At 39.1% G+C, this 22,854-nt stretch overlaps 1 protein-coding gene across 1 annotated transcript in view; it reads right to left on the reverse strand.

Annotated features, from left to right (window-relative positions):
- The window catches only part of arhgef10la (Rho guanine nucleotide exchange factor (GEF) 10-like a), a 138,876-nt gene that overhangs the window by 99,602 nt on the left and 16,420 nt on the right, over positions 1 to 22,854 (reverse strand). The window contains exons 7-10 of the mRNA XM_037678961.1: positions 17,009 to 17,101; positions 11,938 to 12,108; positions 10,038 to 10,183; positions 5,562 to 5,731 (exon numbers count right to left, since the gene is read on the reverse strand). Coding sequence (XP_037534889.1) covers positions 5,562 to 5,731; positions 10,038 to 10,183; positions 11,938 to 12,108; positions 17,009 to 17,101 — 580 coding nt within the window. The remainder of the gene's footprint in view (positions 1 to 5,561; positions 5,732 to 10,037; positions 10,184 to 11,937; positions 12,109 to 17,008; positions 17,102 to 22,854) is intronic.

Genomic DNA, 22,854 nt, shown 5'->3' on the forward strand with positions numbered 1-22,854 from the left:
TATTTAATAATAGCAAGGGCAACATTAACCATCCCTATTTATTAGTGAACAGTGGTCTTAACTTGGTATTGCATTCATATTTAATTGAGTTAAATTTAGAAATGAATATTTGTCTGATATAAATTGATTGATTGCAATAGTCAATAATAAATATTGGCCAATTTAAAAAACATTGTCAGTCTATCATATCTGTGCAAATGTAATCAATCACTGAGTAGGACAATCAAGCTGTAGCAGCTGCTACAACCAGCTTACTGTATTTACAATTTAGTTTTATTTTAAGCAAGAATGCTCTTATGTGTATCGTTTTACGTATATAAATTAATTTAAAGGTTGTTGAATATACTTTTTTTAGGTTTAGAAATTGTTGCTATATTTTGGTTAATTGAAAAAAAAAAATGGTAGTCAAAAACCAAACAAACAAAAAAAGTAAATGGTGCTTATCAGCCTTTAGCTACTTGTGTTCCGAGTATCAGAATCAGCATCAGCCATAAAAAATAACAAATAAAAATAAACATCCAATTTATTTTAATTTAGTTCACTTCAGATCAATGACATTGTAATAAATTGCATACAACCAAATCATAATAAAAAATAAAAAATAAAATAAAATGAATATTGGTAGAGAATTTGTTTAAGATTTTCAAGGGTGAGCCGAAGTCCAGACCTGAATCCAAAAAGGGAATTTTAAATCAGAACAACAGACTTCAAACCTGTGGCTCTAGTTCAGGTAACTAGTTAGTAACCTGAACTAGTTGCCACAGTTACAGATAAAGACTTGGAAACTTTTAAAGATGTGATGTTTTTGTGATAACCAAAACATACAATTTAACTGAGGCAATTAAATTATTATCCATTTTCCATCTTTCTTTAGCAAAAGGAGAAATTAATTTTAATGTGCCACCCTAAAACGAAGTCAAGAATCATAAAGTTGTGTCCACAGATTTATATTTAGAGAAGCCAAGACATGAAAATGAAACAAACATCAAAGAACAATATTGAACTTTAAACAGCTACTTGTGGCACCTTGCAATGATGATATTGTGCATTTCCAGAACCTATTACAAAAAATCATTATAAATGATACTGAGATCAAAACAAAATTATGAAATCCAATTCATTTGTGCATTATGTAAATGTATGTACTCATTTTGAGCATTAATGACTCAGAGGTATGAATTAATGTCATTTTAATGTTCTAGAAATTTGTGGATATGTAGCATTAAGGATTTTTTTCAATCTCACAAAAGATCCTTTTTAACAATTTCTCTTGTCTTTCTTATATAAAACTAAAGGATGGCAATTTTCTAATTAAAAAAAACCCACTTAAAATTCAAATTATACATTGAAAGGTGTAGTTTAAGTCCCAAATTAAACATAAAGGTCACATAATTAAGCTCAGCCCACACATTTCAAATGATCCTGACTCCAGGCCATATCAGCTAATCAATCAGCTCTTTCCCTTTTGCACAATCTATTGGTAAATGCCACATAAAGTACGCTAGTTAAATTGCTCCACCAGGCAGTTTCTCCTGCCGTCTACATTGCAACGCACATACATTCCAGTTCTTTCTTTCCTAAACTCGTCTGACTTGACAAGGGTCATTTCTTTTATTGATGCCACTTAGTTTGCACACTTTTCTCTCTGCTCCTTGATCACAGAGAGTTCCTTAAACTGAGCCTCATCTCCAGCTATGAATTACTTACATTTCACAAGGTTTTAGTCCTGTTTTTTACCAAATGTACATCAATCATCAGAGTTATTTTATTTTTAATGAAAGTATGAATGCAGGTGTATGCAGTCCAGTGCAGCAAGGGATGTCCAGATCTCTATATTGGAGAAACCAAACAGCTTCTTCACAGACGCATGGCTCAACACAGGAGAGCCAGCTCTTCAGGACAAGACTCAGCGGTTCACTTGCACCTCAAGGATAAGGGGCATTCATTTGAGGACCAAAATGTGCACATTTTGGACAGAGAAGACAGATGGTTTGAGAGGGAGGTGAAGGAAGTCATTGATGTAAAACAAGATAAACCATCTTTAAACAGAGGAGGAGGTCTCAGATTTCAGCTTTCAAAAACTTATAATGCAGTTTTAGGACTGACACCCAGTCATTTTAAAAACTATCAGGGATTTCATCCATGTTACCAGAGTGGCCCATCGATGAGTCAGACTAACAAAGACCCTAATGAACCCCGATTGTGAAGAGTGATAGGGTAATATGCATATGCACCTAGCTTAGTTCAGCTTTATAACCTGAACCCCACACTCTCTGTTCTTTGAACTGAGGAAGGTCCTCGGATGAGAAGCTAAACGTCTTCTGTTAAAAATGAAGTCCAGTTGTTTAAATGATTCCACAAACTCTACATCAAAGTTCATGCTCAGTAATCCAGGTAAAAAAAAAAAAAAGAATCCAGCAAGGTTCAGTCAAGTCATCTGGACGGTTTCTTTTTTTTTTTTGCTGAGACGTTTCGTATTTCATCCAAACAACTTCATCAGTCCGAGGAACCACAAAGTCAGTCCCACAAGCAGCGCACTTCCAAAGTGGGAAAAAAAACAAAACAGTTTGCTGGTGATAAGATGGTTTCTGGGGCCCGCCCTCTCCCCCGTCAACTTCTCTGAGCTTGTCATGACCAAAGTGGTTCAAAGTTCATGCTCAATAATCTAGGTTAAAAAAATCCAACAAAGTTCACTCGTGAACATCGTTGGATGTTGGACATTGATGGAACAATGTGAATCACTTTGGCTATGGCAGCCTCAGAGCAATTGACGGGGGAGAGGGCGGGCCCCAGAAACCATCTTATCACCAGCAAACTGTTTTTTTTTTCCCACTATGGGAGTGTGCTGCTTGTGGGACTGACATTATCTGTGGCTCCTCGAACTGATGAAGTCCTTTGGATGAAGGACGAAATGTCTCAGAAAAAAAAAAACATTGAACATTGTTGGATCAATGAGCTTTAATTTTGTTTATAAAATGATTTTGCTAAATGTTTGACATTCTTCATGACAGATGGCTTAATAAACATATTTATCAGCTTCATGAATGCATATGTTTTATCTCCAACAGCTTAACTTACATTAAAAAGACACGGTTTGAAGACCAACTGCCCTGATGTGGATGTACAATACAGGAAAGCTCAAGGTCAAAGTTTCACACAAGCTCAAAGAAAACTAAGGTAGTGATGAAAAGAGCTACTGGAAGAAGAAAGAAAAGTGTCTTTGGTCAAAACTCCAGTAGGCACTAATGAAAGAAGTTCGATGTGTAGATGGATCGATCGGCATTATTTGTTGAACTACAGCGAGTGAATTTATGAGTAAAAATATTAGACGGAAAAACTGTTATTTGGAGCCATGATGCCCTTTGCTGGCCAAAAGGGATGCAGGTGTCTCATTAGACGCAAAATTCAGCATCGATTTGAGGCCCAGTGCCTTCAAAGTCTTTCTCTCCTAGTGCAAAGAATCAATAAGAGTGTCTCCTCCCGTCTGTCGTCCTCCGTCCCAACTCCCCTGGCCTACATTTCTCCAGCACCAAGCTCTACAAGGATTGCCTAATTAAATTCTGCAGGTAGATTTCACTCCGAGGCTGTCCTGCGCTGTCATCACTGCCACATAATAAAGTAGCAGAAGAGCCGAGCAGGTCGGCGAGCTTAGTGAGGCACGCTCATCCGAAGGGACCTGCAGCTGTTTGGCTATTCACATGCATATATGAGGTGAAAGCAACATCATAAACGAAATGAGAGGAAGAGAAAATGGAAAAGGGCTGGTATTATTCATCTAAAGAGCTCCATTGTAGCTTTTGGGGTTTAATGGGATCTTAGACACTGGCACACAGTGGCATCTGTCATCTGTGCAAGGAAATCAATAGGAGAGATATCTGAATATAAAGAGAACTTCTATGGGCAGAAAGAACAACGTATGACTGTCTTCTTCAAAAGGATTGCCTGGACCCCTGTGCAGGTTTGCAGAGTCTTCCTGGGCCTGCTGCTGGCTACAGCCCAAGAGGTGAATGTGCTGAGTTGTAATCCAGTATAATCCCATTGGTGAGGCAGGATATGGTTTACACACTAAGACATGACTATCCACACTGGCCACCAGGCACATAATTCATTGATGTGGAAGGCCTCAGCCCAGAAGAGTCCATTTCTGTACTCGGCTGCTGTGCCAGTGATGCTATAGTGGCTTTAAAGACAATGCAGCTTTAACACTTGTATCAAAACCCTTGTCTGATCCACAGCCAAAGCCCATTGCTGCACCACTAGCAAAAGGCAGTATTTCTGACCGTGGGTCATGAGGGAAACAGGAATGAAAGGGGTATAATGAAGGTGAAAGCAGGTAAGACAGTATAAAAGAATAAACACCTGGCACAACTGGCTTTCGGGGAGAGACATACCATTGTTTAGCCTTCTGTGAAGACAGACCGAACAATACAGACACAGACAGATGGAAAGGGATGAGTGGAAAAGACAGGCTTGCCTAAAGGCAAGCTTTTTTTGATAAAGACAGGTACAAGGGCCTGCAGAAGGTGAAAAATGATTCAATTTTAAACCATGCTGAGGGAGGAAGAGGTTTCAACAAGACACTCCACTGAATGACATCACAAGGGCATATAAATAAATGGTACTGCCAGTCTGATTGAAGATTTAGGAGCCGGCCTCACAGATGTGTACAGGGTTTCAGGACAGACACCCTACCACGAGGGCCGAAAGTGGAACAGCAAAAATGGGGAATGTCAGAATCAGAACTCAGCACCTATGTGGGGCATAACATTTTCAGAGTTTTACAAAGGTGTGCAGAAAGGTGCACCGAGAGCTAATCTTAAACGATCCCTAAGCCTTGCCGCAAAGTTGTGAGAATATGAGTATAAACTACCCGAACAAAAGAAAAGAACTAAATCCTGTGAGAATATAAACCAGCTCTCAAAACAGCAGCTGCCTTCTGAGCATGACACGGGGAGCACTGAAGGAGGCACGATTAATATTTAAGTCATGGAGCAGCAACTTTACAAAGTGTGCTGCATTACATCCTGATAAGGCTTTGTATCTTCTTTTTTTCCCATGGCGCATTTATCAGGGATCTCGTCAAGCTCTGTGTACACCAGAGTTTTGTGAGAGGTGGTAGGAGAACTAGCGTTTCAACCACAGATTCCTATCTACAGCCACTGGCTCTCTAATTGGGCCTAGAAAGGCAGGGAATAATCTCTACAGATTGATGACTCCTCTCTAGACATGTTTGTGGTCTATCAGAGAGTGAAATGAGACCATGAGGATGATGCAGCTCAGGGCTCACTACACCAACATCACTCTCCAAGATAAAACACCCCCAGGCAGATGGGAACAAGTGACCATCATCGCTATCCTCCTCACAAACACATCCTCAATCAGAGTGACAAGCAGCACGGCTGCATCTCCTCCCTTCCATGAGATACTTGAGAATGGGAACAGATTAGCCTTGCTGAGTCAGAGAAAGAGGCTGAGACCAACAGTCATTTAAAGGGATGAGATTAACTAGAGGGTGACAGGAGAAAATATTGAGGAAGCACAGAGATAGATATTTGTTTTACCTGAATTGGAGGCACCACTTGGCCTCTTAGCCCCACTTTGTTGAAACAAGTCTTTGCTTTGAGAGCTCTCCTGCCCAACTTCCACTACCTGCACGTTCTGAAGGGGGGCGCTCCACTTCATGGTGTACTTTGGGCCAACAGGGACAAGGCTGCTGATATCTGGAGGCCCCCTACAGGAGAAACAAGAAAGAAGTCAAGTCATCAAATGTATTTATAAAGCACATTTAAAACAGCAGCTGTTACCAAAGTGCTTAACAATAAGATCAAGGCAGTAATTAAAGGGGAAAAAAAAACAAGATGAAGGTCAAAGCATCAAAAATAAAAACACAAAAAATTGAGAAAAAATGAAATACTAAATCAAATCCAACATTTTTCAGTCAGGTCATCTGGACAGTTTCTTTTTTTTGTGCCGAAACGTTTCGCCTTCGGTCCGGAAGGCTTCATCAGTCAAGGAAACACACAACAAAACTGATTCTTCCCCCAACAGCTTACTCCAAAGTGGAACAAACCAGTTCTGCTTGTGATAAGATGGTCTCTTTGGTACGCCCCCTCCTCCATTGCCGGCCCTCTTCCTTGTTGACAATCTTGTCAAATTGGTTGAAAACAACAAAGTCCATGTTCAATAATCCAGGTATACAAAGCCGGTATACAGAGCCGAGCTGTAGCATTTAGGACGAGCTGGAGACGTGAAAGGGACACCTGACTGACCCCAACATAAAGGCTTGAACAGGCTCGGGCGGACCTCAGTCCATGGATGTCCGCGCGTACCGGATCAGACTCAAAGCGAATGCCCACAGGGCATGTCCGTGCAAAGATAAATTTTTACGACCGCGTACACGTACTCGGTGTTGCACAATACACTGCCCGGCGACGGATTGTTTTGTATGTGACACCAATGTATTAAATTCCCCTTCTTCATCCCTGATCTGATTTAATGGCCTTTTCTTTTCTTTTTTTCCCAAGAAGCAAGCGATCTTTTCCTCCTCATCCATCGACGCCATGACTGAAATTGTGAGAAATTAAGGAATTTGTCATGAGTGAATTAAAATCAGGCCCAGAGGGTCTGGAGATTTCCTGGTGGGCCGGTCTGATATGTGGGCTGCAGGGTCAGCGCTCCCTGTTTTTTTTTTTTTAAAGAACTTTTTTATAAACAACATATAAACACAGAACATCGCTGCCGCTTGCTGCCAGCTTTTTTTTTTGCAACCTGTCAATCAATCCAGTAGGCGTGTCAGCAAATGACCAATCAGCAAACTCAATTTGTCCTGAAGGTAAACGCCCCTTGCCTGCGGAGTTGGTCTGCAGCCGCTCAGGGTGGATGCTCGAGTATGAAGTCTCAACTCTCTATGGACAGTGCGCGCAGTTTCCATGCAAACTGAGGACCGCACGAGTCTATGGGAGCCTTAAAGTGCATTACATTAGTCTAGCTGGGTTGTAACGAATGCATGGACTATATTTTCAAGGTCAGATATGGTCAACATGGACTTAAGCTTAGGTATCTGCCTTAACTGGAAGAAGCTTTTTTATAGAACGGAGTTAATCTCAGCCTCGAGGCTCAATGGGAACTAACCTATATAAATGAAGGTTGAATGAATGAATGAATAATCTATTTATTAAACTTAAAGTCAGAGTCTAAAACCATCCTGAGATTTGTAAACAACTGATTAAGATAAGGCTAAAGGGAGTCAAGGTTAACAGGAATAGATACAGCAGTAGAGCTAGGGCTAAAAACAATGACTTCAGATTTCTGATCGTTGAAACTTTAAAAGTTTGAAGACATTTTAATGGAGGGTGAATTGTGCATGAACTATTTGGTTTCAAGGGCAGATAAATATGACAATCAACAGCATAAAAATGAAACAAAAGACGTTTTCTCATGATAGATTGCAAAAGGAGCAGATACAATAAAAACAGAAGGGGTCCAAGAATAAAGCCTTGCAGGACCCCACAGGAAAGAGGCACTGAAGCAGATAAATTATTACCAACATTAACACAAACACTCTGGTCGCTCAGATAAGAATGGAGGCATTAGAATGCTAAAACAGTAATTTCAACACATCGTTCTAACTGTGATACTATGGTCAACAGTTTCAAAAGCAGCGGTAAGGTCCAGGAGTGCAAAGATCACAAACTGACCAGAATCATTTGCTAAAAGAATGTTGTTACAAACCCATACCAAGGCTGTTTAGGTGCTGTGTAATTGTTTAAAACTAGACTGAAAAATCTCAAAAATTCAATTTTCATTCAAAAACTAAAGAAAAAGAGAAATAGAAGAACAAAGCAAGAAATTTAGAAAAAAATATACCAGCACTTTACCTGCAGTGGTACAGCAGGTATCCAATATAAAAAGCTACTCCTAAAATAGGTGCATGTTTGCATGTTGGAATTAAAAAAATAATTATTATTTGTGCTCCCTGCTGAAATTGTTGCCCCAGCTGCCAGGAAGAGTTCATTGACTATTCATATATTCCTGTAATCATGCTGACAATCAACACTGTGATCATTTTGTCAAAAACCTGAAGGGCAGACAAAGTCAACCTCTGGACCCTTGTTTTGAAATGAGACTTGCAGAGATAATTACTTTAGGGGCTGGACGAGACGGCTTTCAGTAACATCCTTGGAGAGGGCTTTGCAAACATTTTTTTTTTTATTTTACTTCTTTTGAGAGAGACAGAAAGAGAGAGATTTGATCAATGGTGCTGACACATAAGATACATTGGAAAGAAACCAAAAACGTTTTATGTCAGTAATCTAGGACGCAGTTGTGAGGTATTCTACCATTTGTTTAAAGCTGATAAAGCTCCTGCAACTTCTGATACGGCTCAAAATGCCTCACAGTTGTTTCTCCTTACTATGCAGTATTCTAAAACACTCCTGCAAAACCTTGAGCATCAAGTTAAAGCACCGTGCTTTCAGAAACAGATTTCTTCTAACTGTGTACTCGAACAGGCTCTGATTTAAAAACACACAACGTCATGCTATAAAATATGTCATTTGTAAATAAAAACAGAATGCACTAATTTGCAAATCTCCTAAGTCCATATTTAATCCACATCAGAACATAGTAAATGTATAAAATGCTGATTTTGTTTTTACCTTTTTAGGAAAAAAAAGAAAAGAACAAATCTGACCTGTTACGATTTAACCTGATTTGGTGCAAACTGTTCTTCTTTGATGACATAAACAATTTATTTATATTTTTTTAACACCAAAATTGTGCAAATTCTTATTTTAAACGTTTCACATCACTGTTCCACTATAAAAAATATAGATTTGAGAAATTTGCAAGAGATTCTAATTTTATTTACCGTAATTTCCAGACTATTGAGCGCACCTGAATACAGTATAAGCCGCGTCCACTAAATTTAAAAAGAAATAAAAATTGTACATATATAGGCTGCACTTGTCTATAAGCCATGGGTGTCCACATTGTAACATGATGTATTTACTCAGAAAGAGTTTTTAAACTCTTAAAGCTACTGATATAAAGCTCTTCTTGTAGATCAATAATCAACCACTAGATGGCGTTTTATAGATTTTATTTTACTGTTCAACACACACTGACAAATTGAACCCCACAAGTCTTCATGACAACTACCTCCCTCACTCATGGTTACTCTACTGAATGGCTTAATACAAACCAACACATAATGAGCACATAAACTAGGCTAACAAGAACAGACTAATCACTAAAAGGACAGTGCTAAACCAAAATAATCAACAATAAACATAAATTCTACCCATAATCCCTCCTTGAGGCCATGTGACCGATAGTCAACCACAGCAGATTGCTACAATACGTACCGGTAACATACAAAAATCAATCCATTATCTTTACCCAGTTCCTCCAGAAAGGCACCCGGCCGGGATTTGAACCGGTGGTACCTGCTCGCTGAGAGGCAGCAGCTCTACCAACTGCGCCATCGTGCTGCCCAACATACACAAATACGTACAGTACATGTTTTTTTTCCTAAACAGTGCCGGTAACACAGCTGGTTAAAAAAATACAGTAGCCTACCAAGAAGTCATTGATCGATAGCTTCATCTTCCTCCTGCGCACTGCGCCCCACTCCCTGGGGGCACAACGTGGAGGGGAGGAGAGAATGGGAAATCCTGTTTCACTGGTCCACTGTGACCTGTTCGACAATTTCATTGGTCAGATTTTTTTAACCTGTATTTATACAAGTAGTCTCATTGAGTCACGAGGACCCAGCCCCCAAGAGCGATGTGTATTGGGCAGCTACGTGAGCGCCTGAGTGTGACGAGGCTAAATGTTTCGGCTGCATGAAGCTTGTTAGCCCGTCAAAAATAAAAATCCATTAGTTATTTGCAGCATTGTATAAGTCGCGGTGTTCAAACGTGTGAAAAAAGTAGCGGCTTATAGTCTGGAAATTACGGTAAATTTTACTTTAAACGTTACAACTGCATTAGCCAAGTATTCCTGAATGCATGAGCTGATCAACTTGAGGGACTTACTTGACATTTATGTTGGCACAGATGAGCACATCATCAAAGAGGAAGACCTTCCTCTCCTTCGACTTCAGGACTTGTCCCCGCTCGCCAAACACGGTCTCAATAAGCGTCTCGCAAAGGACCAGTGACCTCTGCTCGGAGTTCAGTTGCTAAAGGGGACACAGAAATCAGATCGGAGGCTGAGGAGACAGTATCACAAAGCCCAAGTCCTCCGGAGTTTAGTGCCTGGAGGACGGAGAAGTCACGCTTGGAGGAACAGATATCTCATCAGGGATTAGCAACACATTCACTCTGCTGAAGGTCGTTTAATGTGCGTGCATGTATACACACTGTCACATCACAAGCGCTGCTCACTCAGTGAACACTGTTAAAAGGAGGCTGCGTATGCCCTTTCAGAGGCTTTTCTGTCACACTTCTGCAGTGATTAGAGAGGAACCAAAGAAAAACCTTCTTTCATTTAGGCTCCAGATGGTGCCAGAAATGTTTGTATTTTCTAAACAGATACTTGCAAAACATGCTTTTGATCATTTTCCCACTTTTCTGTCTATACTATCCCATCCACCTTGGTGCTAGCGCAGAATCCAGACTAGCTTATCGTGTGAGCGCCGGGACACACGATCCTTCCTGCAACAACAGGACGACTGCACAAACTGATGCATGCACGCATACACCAGTAAAGAAAATCCAATAACAGATGCAATTTATGCAACAGTATGTCAGCACATGCTGCATTTCCCAATTCTCCATATGTTTGGCAAAAAAAAAAAAAAAAAAGCAACAGCAAGCTTTATTTTCGTTTGTTTGTTTATTTCCTTATCATTTTACTTCAGCTTCTTTTGCCTTCTATTCTATGTACACTGCAACAAACCAAAAGCAAATTCACCACAATTTAAAACCCACTGGGCTGCAAGCAGCGGAAGTCGCATCCTGATACTTTGATGTTTCACAAAAGCGGATGCCCTGTCTGAAAAATACAACTTATTTCAGCTCCAAAGGGCCACAAAAGAACTCATTAGTTCAACTTAGGTTTGTTGTTTGATGGCCATGCTGCTCCTTCAGGAGGTAGGCTGCTATGGAAATACACCCTTAAAGCCTTTTTTAGAGCATTTAGAACTGGGCGTCTGCATAACCCCTTCTCCCTCGTATTACTACAAGTCCTGTGCGCTGGTGACTTGAATATTATGAGACAAACAATTAATTTTTCATTGGGTGGTTATGGGAGCGACTGAGAAGATGCTCTTATTGGAATTCTGCTGTGTCACCTCCGCAAATAGAATTCTGCGTGAGCGGAGGAGATCGGGCAAATCGGTTCATCTCAGAGACCCGGAAAGTAATGTCTGACGGAGGAACGTGTAGAAAAAGAAGAACGACGGGGAGCGTTTGAAAAAGTGGAAAAGGTTAAAGGACGATGTAGTCGCACTAGAGGAAGAGGAGAGGACTGTATAAGTGAGTAAACAAGTGAGTGCAAAAGGGAAATGGGGGGTAAAGTGAAGAGCAAAGACGAGTGAGACCGACAGGGCGAGAAGAGATAGCTCTTTTACAGTTTCCAATTAAATGTCTCATTTACCCCCTAATTCTTCTTATTCAGAGCAGCGTTTGTTCAGATTTGCAGCGGCAGGACTGTAATTTCAGCGTGGTAATGAAGAAGCAATGCCTCTGCCTTTGCAAGTGCTACTGTTTAGGGATGATAATGGGAATCATTTCGATGAGATAATTTCTCCGAGTAAAAATGCCTTCCTAAATTAATGTCGAGGAAAGTGATATAGGTGATTGCTATGCGCCGGTTTAATGCCTCGGTGTTTGGCTCACAGCGATAACAGCTGAGAGTTGCCAGGCATGCAGCTGATTTGATTGGGCCGAGTGTGTGTGTGTGGCTGGTGAGTAAGCACGTGCAGACGTTCACCTTACTGAGCAGGCGATCACTAACGCTGCGGGCAAGTTGTTGCGTCTCCGCAATCTGGTCGGCGACTCGTTTCTGTTCATTCAGCTTCTCGGCGAGCATCTCCAGCTCGGTCAGGGCAAGCTGGAGGGGAAGGCGATCCACGTGGCCCTTCGGCGTGTTCTTTAACATGTCCTGAAAAAAAGTCACAAGGAAAGTGGCAGCTCGGTTTCACAACTGGTCAAACACTCTTTCCTGTTCGGCTCGTTAGCTGGCCTGGTTAGTGGTTCCCAGTTCTGACGAGTCCAGCTCAACAGGTTCACAGGGTTTCTTACTTTGATTGATTTTCCTTGAGCTGCTAAAAAAACAGGATTATCATCTGCCACCTAAGATGGAGTGATATGGTTTGTGCCCATGTCTGTGTGTGCTCATTTGATGATACCGTTAGCAAAATGTCTCGCAACTGATTAATGTTTGGAGTCGACCCAGTTCAAGAAGGCTGCCACAACAAAGCAATCTAAGCAAATATAACTAGAGAAATTGCATTTCCTGCGAAAATGCAGTGAGAATGTTTATTGAAGAATTGCAGAGAAACAGCTGCAATTAGCTAAAAAAAATGCTGAAATGTAGCTGAAATGTAGCTGAAATCGAAGAACAAGCCTAAATTAGCAGAAGAAAACAGAAAGAAGACATGTTTGCCCAATTATTCTTAAAGAAGCAGAAATTAACACAAATAAGTGGAAATAATCTGAAATCTGAAATTGGCATAAAGCAGCTAAATAGTAGCTGTAATAGCAGAAAAAGCTGAAACTAGCAGGAAATATATGAAAGGAGCATAACAAGCTGAAATTAGTAGAAATAAGTTTAGTCAGAAAGTAGCAGAAAGTACCACAAAAAAGTTTAATTTATCTGAAAACAGCTGAAATTAGCTTAAAAATCATAACACGCTAGCTGAAAAGGTAGGAACAAGCTTAAATTAGCAGAAGAAAGCAGAAAGAACACGTTTGCACAATTAGGCTGAAAGAAGCAGAAATGAGCACAAAATGTGGAAATTATCCGAAAAAAGCTGAAATTAGCAACAACATTAAAAAAAAACAGCTGAAAAGTAGCTAAAAAGGCAGCAAGAAAGATTAATTACAAGAAGGAAGTGGAGTGCACATGTTTACTGGATTTGGCTGAAAAAAGATTAAATAAGTGCAAACAGTGTAAAATTAGGCGAAAAGGCTAAACTTTGTATAAAAACAGCTAAATAGTAGCTGAAATAGCAGAAAAAGCTGAAACTTGCATAAATACGCTGAAAGAAGCAGAAATAAGTTAGAAGCACAGCAATGTTGTAGTTAGCAGAAAGATCCTGGAGAGAGCACAAAACAGCTGAAATTAGCTGAAAATAGCTGGAAAAAAGTTAAAATCTGCAGAAGGAAGCTGAAAGAAGATGAACAGAACAAAATGTGAAAGGAGCAGTAAAAGGTTGTAAACAGATCTAAAGATCTGAAGGATGGAAAATGAGTTTAATTAATTTTCTATGAGAACAAAATGGCAGAAAAGGCTAAATATTTCAACAAGCTAAAGTTGCATCAATACTAAAAGTGATAGCAGGATTGTCCTGAATGAGCTGAACGTTTTGATTTATGATTTGTTGAAACAGCACAAAAGCTGTGGAACGGGAGAAAGACGCCGAAAATCGTACAGAAGAAAAACGGATCACAAAAGAGTGAACGCTTCATAAACATTCACACAAATGGTCTAAAACTCAGTCCGTTACACAAACAGAGCTATGTTTTAATGTGTTAGTAGCTGAGAGTAGTACCTAACTTATATGCTGAGCACTAACTGACTGTACGAGATCTGTGTTCAAAACTCTGCCATTACTTATTGGAATCAACTCTGTCTGTTAGCAAAATATCTCCTGAACTGCTCAATGACTTTTAATGAAACTTTCAGAAAGTCATCACTGGGTTGAGAGCTACAACTTTTAGTTTTTGAGCTCAACTCAGATTAAGAAGGCTGCTATAGCCACAGTTTATTAAACAACACAAGAATGTCTATAACTGCTAGTTTTACAGATATTAAACAAAAAAATTGATGCCGTAGTGAGCTGAGCATTGTCTCCAACATAAAACAGGAAAGCAACACATTCAGTAACGTCCTTGTCTAAAGCCTTGGCAATAACTCTTGACGTCAGTTCTGTTTGTCTGTTAGCACAATATATCATACACCGCTAGACGGATTTCAATAAAATCCTCAGAAAGTAATTACTGGCTGTACTTCTACAGCTGATTAAATTTTGGAGTCAATCAAATTCAAAGACGGCTACCACAGCTAATCAACTCTAGCCTACACCAAAACTGGTTATACCTCAAATTTGACGGACCTTGGGTTAAAATTTGTTGTGGAAGTAGCTGACAGTTATTCACAATACGTACTCCAGCACTGAGTGGCTGCGCAAGATGCCAAAATGTTTCATGAGCGTGTGCTTATTGTTTAAGAGTTTGGCCAAAATGGCTATGACTTGGTCTATAAACATAAAATGATGAGTTTAAATTATTTGTGCCACATCAGCGTTTTATCAAGGCCTGGCTCTCCTTCACATGAAGATGTTTTCAGATCACCGCAGCTCGATCAGAAAGGATCCATGGATATAAAACAAGGAACGGCTGCCGTCTGCTTAGCAGTCAAATAGTTGCTACTATTTGTTGTTGTTGTTGTTGTTGTTGTTTTCCATCTTGTGTGGAGTCCTTCGTAAAATTGGGCGGAAAAAAAAAAACAAGCAATCCCAAAAATAACCGATCAGACACGTCGTTATTTATCATGTGAAACAAATTATCTGCAGGTGGAATAAGTTTGATTAAAGATGAAGCCTGACGTCAAGGAAAAAACTGAAGCGCAGAACGATTGGTAGAAGCGACAAACAGTGTGGAAAAGAACTAATATATATATATATATATATGCACACAAAAAGTAAAGCAGTAAAATACTACATATAAAAACAAGCCATCAAATTAAAATAGAAAAATAAAGCTTCTGCATTAAAGACCATAAATATGCTGCCGCATAACTCAGAAATGCGTGTATTTTAAAATTCCTTTTGGGTGAGTTAACAGCGTTAAAAGCCTGATATGCACTGGAAGAACCGAGTCCTCCGGTTGTTACTTATTAATAAAAAAAGACTCTTTCTTTATGATTTCATCATTTGCTCCATATTGGCCAGCTTTATGAATTCCATCAAAATACGTTGAAAATGTTGTCTTCATTTTAAAATGTCCAGATTTGGTTCGGATGCAGCTTAATAGTTTGTGCGTCACTTGTTTTGTAAAGTGCGCAGCTTTGAAACGGATAAAAGGCGAGTTCAGTTTTCAAAACCGCATGTTTTCCTTGCGTGTCTATATTTGTCCTGCAACTATGACCCTGTGAAATACTTGTTCTCGTCTTGATAAGCTTCTCAAATGTAGCTTGTTGCCTTCAGATTTTACTCCTCCTGTAACGTCTGATTAAATAGATGCACTTCCTCCTTGGAGTATCGAGTTTGGGCTGGAAGAAAATGCCTGATTCGTATTCATAACTTATCTTTTGAATTCATGGATAATCGATGCCTACTGAGGGATGAAATGAGCTACTGCAGACACAGCAAGTCAAGCTCAAATCCAAACCTTTCTCACCCCCCAAAAAAAAAAAAAGAAAACAGAAGTCAGGATAAAAATGCACAAAAATAACTTTTGATAACAGTTACCTTTAAAGCTCTACATTGTAACGGAAGAAGATTAACACCCAAATCAAGTCTGTGACTTTGCAGTTTTTATGTGTTAGCTGATATTTTTTTGATTCTGGTTGTTCACATGTGAAAAGTAAGAAAGGCCTTTGAAAATAATTGCTTGAAAAAAAAATCAGATTAAACTAGAGCGTGAAAATGCAGTGTGAATGCTTATTGCTGTAGAACTTGCTGAAAAACAGCTGAAATTAGCTAAAAACATGCTGAAATGTAGCTGAAATGAAAGAACAAGCAGTCGTTACCAGAAAAAATAACACATATTTGCTGAATTTGGTTTAAATAAACAAAAATGTATAAATTAGCTAAAAAAAAAAAAAAATGAAATTAGCAAAACATCGCTGAAAAGTAGCTGAAAAGACAAAAAGAAGCTTAAATTACCAGAAAAAAAAGTGGAGCGAGAATAATAGTGCCCAATTAGGCTAAAAGAAACAGAAATGAGCATAAAAAAGTGGAAATTATCTGGAAAAAGCTGAAATGATCAAAAACAGCTAAATAGTAGCTAAAAAAAAGGCAGAAAGAAACTTAAATTACCTGAAGGAAGTGGAGAGAGCAAAATTGTGCCTAATTAGGATTAAAGAAGCCGAAATGAGCACAAAAATTTTTAAATTATCTGAAAAAAGTTGAAATGTGAAAAAAAAACAGCTGAATAGTAGCTAAAAAAGCAGAAGAACGCTTACATTCCCAGAAGCAAGTAGAGAAAGTACATTTTGCTAAATTAGGCTGAAAAAAGATGGAGTGCAAAAATGTGGAATTAGCCTAAAAAGCTCAAATTTGCATAAAACAGCTAAATAGTAGTCAAAATAGCATAAATAGCTGCAACTTGCACAAATAAGCTGAAAGGAGCATAATAAGCTGAAATTAGTAGAAAGAAGCTAGAAGAGGCACAACAATGTTTTAGTAAGTAGAAAAAATTGAAAAGGATCCCAACAAAGCTGAAAGAACAGCTGAAATTAGCAGAAAGTAGCTGGAAAAAACGTTTAAATTTGTACAAGGAAGCTGAAAGAAGTTGAACCAGAACAAAATGTGAAAGGAGCAGGAAAAGGTTGTAAACAGAGCTAAAGATTTGAAGGATGTAAAATGAGCTCAATTAATTTTCTATGAGAAAAAAAAGTGGCAGAAAAGGCTAAATATTTCCAAAAGCTAAAGTTGCGCCAATACCAAAAGTCATAGCATCCTTCTCCTGAATGAGCTGAACGTTTTGATTTATGTTTTGTTGAAATGGCACAAAAAAATTGTGGACCGAGAAAGATGCTGGAAAATGTACAGAAGAAAAATGGAAGGCGATAAATAGTGTGAATGCTTAATAAACATTCACACAATTATTTTTACCTGCAACAGCAAAATGAACTGCGGAAACCGTTGAATGGGCTTCACCATGAGCCCGTACAGAGTGATCCGGTCCACGCTGGAGGCCTGCTTCTTCTGAAACCACAAACAGAAAAACAGGAAGTGCAACATATGCTTAAGAAATACCCTGGAAAGACTTGAAGGAGAAGAATAATTTAGTTTTAACATTAAAAAGTGCTCGTTCTAAATCTTTTTAGATCTTGTGTAGGTGTGTGAGGGGTGAATTAAGGGTAAAAAATGAGGTCTGATAGTGATGTAAGAGTATAAAAGAGCTGATTCCCATTCTTTAAAGTGACTTACGTTGGCTGGATTACTGAGTGCAAGTCAGGAAGAAACAAAACTTCAGTTCAAGGTCAAGTCTGAGCTGTGATGGAAGTATGTAAAAGCACATCTCAAGGAGAGGAAGTGATCAAGAAGTTGACTTACATAAACTGTGAAAAAGAATTTATTTTACAAAGAAAACAAAACATCCCACTTCGACCTTAGTACATAGTTGCTTTTAGTACAGAGCTTTATATATTTATTTGTTCCCTTACTTTAAATGTATCGAACTTGATATAACTTGTTAGCCGTGCCATTTTTATTTTATTTTAATGATAATATATATTAGTGGTGTCTATAGAAATATTTGGCAAAATACTAATTTATGAGACAACATATTTTTTAAAACACAAATGTAAATTTGAGTCTTCCAGACTTTAATATGTGTTAAATGTATTTTATTCAACACATGGTTGAACCTCAGATCCAGGAAGAACAATGCAGGTTCCATTCTGGCCGTGGAACACTGGATCAGCTCTTTACCCTCACTAGAGTCCTCAAGGGGTCATAGGAGTTCGCCCAGCCAGTATACATGTGTTTTATGGACTTGGAGAAGGATTTTGACCGTGTTCCTCAGGGTACACTGTGGGGGGTGCTCCGTGAGTATGGGACTGGGGGCCCGTTCTTACAGGCTGTTCAGTCCCTATGCAAGCGGTGCGAGAGTTTGGTTTGCATTGCCGGTAGTAAGTCAGACCTCTCCAGGGTGGGAGTTGGACTCTGCCAGAGTTGCCCGTTTTCACCGATTCAGTTCATAACTTTAATGGACAGATTTCTCGGTGCAGCCAGCTGGCAGAGGGAGTCCAGTTCAGTAGCCTCGGGATTCCTTCACTGCTATTTGCAGATGATGTGGTCCTGTTGGCGTCATTGTGCCGTGATCTCCAGCTCTCATTGGAGTGGTTCGCAGCAGAGTGTGAAGTGGCTGGGATGAGAATCAGCACCTCCAAATCTGAGGCCATGGTCCTCAATTGGAAAAGGGTGGACTGCTCTCTTCAGGTTAAGGGTGAGGTTCTGCCTCAAGTGGAGGAGTTCAAGTATCTTGAGGTTTTGTTCATGAGTGAGGGAAGAATGGAGCGTGAGATTGACAGATTGGTGCGGCATCTGCAGTATTGCAGACTCTGTGCCGGTCCATTGTGGTGAAGAGGAAGCTGAGATGTCAGGCGAAGCTCTCTGTTTACCGGTAAGTCTACCTCCCTACCCTCACCTTTGGTCATGAACCATGGCAGTGAATGAAAGAATGAGATTGCAGATACAGGAGGTTGAAATGAGTTTCCTCAGCAGGGTAGCTGGACTCTCCCTTAGAGACAGGGTGATAAGTTGAGTCATCCGGGAAAGACTCGGAGTAGAACCGCTGCTCTTCCACATCAAAAGGAGCTAGTTGAGGTGGTTTGGGCATCTGGTAAGGAGTCTTCCTGGGTGCCTCCCTAGGGAAGTACTTCAGACATGTTCGACAGGGAGAAGACCCTGGGAAAGTCCCAGGACATGCTGGAGAAACTACGTCTCTCAGTTGGCCTGGGAACGCCTGAATCCTCCCAGAAGAGCTGAAGCTGTGGCTGTGGAAAGAGATGTCTGGGCCTCCCTGCTCAAGCTGCTGCCCCCGAGACCCGACTTCAGAACAATTGGAAGATCATGGATGGGTGGATGGGTGGATGGATGGATAGACGGATGGGAGGATGGACTGGTGGATTTGTAGAAGGACAGGGAAGGAAACATAAACCCTGGCAAAAAAGGAAAAAAAAAATCCAGCACAGATACCGTATGCAGCCAAAATTATTCTGTAATTGGCAAGGATTTGATTTAACTCGGATTTTCGGCAGGGAGGTCAAAAGGTTGAACAGAAGACAGCATAATTTCCACAAGAGCTCCACATAAAGATAAACATTGTTTAAAATTCAAAGAAACTGAAAAGCATAAGAATTGGAATTCTACAAGTGACAATGAAAGACAAGCTGATAAACTAAAATTTAGATTCAAGGGAAACAGTATCATCAAAATGGGATAAAAGCATCCCGAGACGCATTTATTTCTATTCAAGTAAAAAAAGTCATGCCATATAAAGAAAATAAAGAAAATACGAAAAAAACACAGGAATAAAAAGTCCCATTGTTACCTAAAACACTCAAACAGCACATCCTGAGCTCTGATCCACTTCTTCAGATTGAATTTAGAGACGACCTCCAAACCTGAGACACATGCTGATGAAATCTGACCTAATTCTTGTCAAAAACTCTACAGTCCTTGTTTATATGAACCACTTCTGTGGGTGACAGAAAGAAATCCTTGTGGGATCAATAATATCCGTCTATCTGTCATTCACCTGGCTGGTTATCCAATACAGTGATGGAAGCAATTCTGATCTACCCGTTTGTCTTTGATTGCACACAATATATTGTATTTGACATATCTGTCTGTGTGAATGTAATTTTGTTTATCTGTTAGCAAAATATCTCATGATCTAATGGATGGTTATGAATGAAATTCTCCTAAAATATCTTTGGCTGTACATTCCACAATTGATATATATATAAATATGTATTTTTTAAGGACTAACAGATTGTGTAAGATCCTTGAGTAGCATTTTAACATCAAGGCAGTGGATGATTTGCATTCATTTAAGGTTCAAGGTTCTTTATTGTCATTCGAATCACATGTGATACATGAAGTGGAAAAAATTGTGTACTCAAGGTCCCAATTACACCCAAAAATAGCAATAATATAAATTAGATATAAAAAAAGAAGAAACAGTATACAAGGATCTATACGCTAAACATTAATAATATAATTGTATTAAACAGCAGCCTGAACATGAGTCTGTTGTGAGCAGATGGGTATGAATACAGCAGCTTATGGGTAGGCCTGTCACGATAACAAATTTTGCTGGGCGATTAATTGTCTCAGAAATTATTGCGATAAACGATAATATTGTTTGAAATTTGACAATAATTTGTAATTATTGTCAAATTTAAAAAGAAATGTTGGTTAATTTGTTAAGTTTAGTACCTTCTTTTGACCACCGGATGGCAGTACAAGACTGTTTGAACTGAAGGATGGATAGTGAGGGAGCGAGCAGCGTGTCTCTTTAATAAAAATGGGAGGGAGGCCCCATGACGTGACATGGGCCATCTCTTCTTCCTTTTTTTTGGTTCTCAAAATGGCGGACGCTCGGTGTGGTTTGAGCTCTTTAGCATAGCATTTGTCACAAAAAGCTTTGAATAAAAAAAAAAATCAGTAAACAAGTTCTCAGCTACTTTTTGCAGAGAAAAACAACTTTTTACACGAAGGCACAGGTTTCAACAGTGAATTTTGGAGCTTCGACAAGACGGAGGTTTTTGCCCAAAGCCGGCCTGTTAGCTTAGCTCATAGCTTAGCTTCTCAGCTTAGCTGCTTTTAACAATCCAAAAACACGATTTTGGACAGTTAAAACAGATTTTAAAGAGAAAAGAGAAAGGGAGCCTACTTATGGGTAAGAAATCAGCAGCATGGATAATCAGGAGCATGGATAAGCAGCAGCATGAATAATCAACAGTATGGATAATCAGCAGCATGGATAAAGTGTCAAATCTCCAATGAAAGTGGCATTACAGTGATTTTAGGGAGTGCTGGTTTCATTGTGTGAAAAGCTTGCAAGTTATTACTTTTAGGAAGCTATTTACAAAAATTAAGATTTTGGCAAGACTTTTGCTTCATTTAAATTTGAGCAAGCTTTTAGCCATCTTTAGCTTTTACCTAGCATTTAGCTAATTTAGGCATTTTTGCTAGTATTTAGCTTCTTTCAACTTTTAGAGGAAGTTGTTTCTTATAGATTTAAGGTGATGTTTTATGTCTTACATTTAAAAAGTCAGCACTGCATAAACAAACAGTTTATTCAGTTATGTTACGAGGCTGTCATTTCATTTCAAATGTAAAAAAAGTAAATATTTTGAGTTAAATCTTAGCTAGTGAGACGATAACAAACCGAGAACAATGAGGCTTTACTTAAGTACTATAGTTGAATGTATTCACACATTTGTTCTGTAGTAGGATAAAAATATGTCTTAAAAAAAAACAAAACGGTTGATATAAAGTTTCCAAAACAAGGGTTTCTGACCCATCCACAATTTAGCTACATCTAACTATGATATATAACACAAATCAGAAGTACTCAACTTTGTTCTCTGAAATATATTTCTGGTTATGTCACTGACCCTGCTGAGAAAAAACACATTTGTTGCCAGGCAACCCCAGAGAAAGTGCAAGAAACCTCAGCATTTATCAGCACACTGCAATTGATGGAATTGTCCTAATGCTAATTTAGTGAAAAGTAATATGTTTCACTTTTACCGCTGGTCATGGCTGTGGGCACATCTACCCACTGGTGTCAAAGGAAAGAGAAAATGGACAAGAAATCTCCAGCAAGTTCAATTATAACTCATTCTGTCCAAACACAAAGCAGAAACACAAAAATTATGAATTAAAACTTCTATAAATTGCTATTTGCATCCATAAATGTAATCTATATGCGCAGAAATAAAGAATTTCTTGAACCAGTTGACATTTATTCAGTGCATCACTGGGAGGGATTAGAAAACAGGAAGTTTTAAAGCTTATTTAAAGTATTTTCTGTTCAACTTGATACATTTCCCACAAAAGTTCACCATCTAGATACGATATTATCTGAAAAACGTATGATTTATGCAACACATCTCAGTTGACTGAAGGGAAAGCAGCCAACAGTCAAAAATCTCTAAAGATGTTTTGTAGCATTCTTGCAAGGCGTCTTTTCACAATGGAACTTTTCTTTTCAAGAGTTTCCAACAGAATTTACATCAGGATGTGTTGCTGCCCTTTTCAAATGTTCTTTTCTTCTGCAGGATGTGTGCTTCGGGTCATTGTTCTGCTCAAAAACCCAAGACCAATGCTTCTACCCAAATTTTCTGACAATGGATAACAAATTATGCTCTGAAACAACATGGCAGTGTTCTGATTTGATTTCTCTGCTGATACAGTTAGTACCTCCACTGGCAGAAGAAGCAGAGCATTTCCACAGGATGATAAAGCTCCACTTTTTAATTACTTGTCTTACAGTTTCATTTTGTCCCATATGAGCAAACTCATGCGCTCGTCTTCAGACGCGTATGCTTAAAGCAATATCTGCAAAAGACTGTGGCTTATGAAAGGGATTTTTTTTTAAACAGCTAACTTTTCATTGCAGCTCTGAAAAACAAAATAAAACCTTAAAACTGGGGCTGAACAATAATAGACATTGTTGCAATGTGGGAAATTATCGTTCAATATTGAAATGCCGACATCGATTGTGATAAGCCAACTTATGGGCATCAAGACCAGCAAGAGCCTGTTGGACTGAAAAAAATATAAAAATAAAACATGAATGCATGCAAACTGAATAGTAATACTAGCAGGTAAAAATGATGGATGGATGGATGGATGGATGGATGGATGGATGGATGGATGGATAGATGGATGGATGGATGGATGGATAGATGGATAGATGGATAGATGGATAGATGGAT

This window comes from Nematolebias whitei, chromosome 7 (assembly GCF_014905685.2).
Source record: "Nematolebias whitei isolate Nwh7 chromosome 7, NemWhi1, whole genome shotgun sequence".
In the NCBI taxonomy this organism is placed as follows: Eukaryota; Metazoa; Chordata; class Actinopteri; order Cyprinodontiformes; family Rivulidae; genus Nematolebias; species Nematolebias whitei.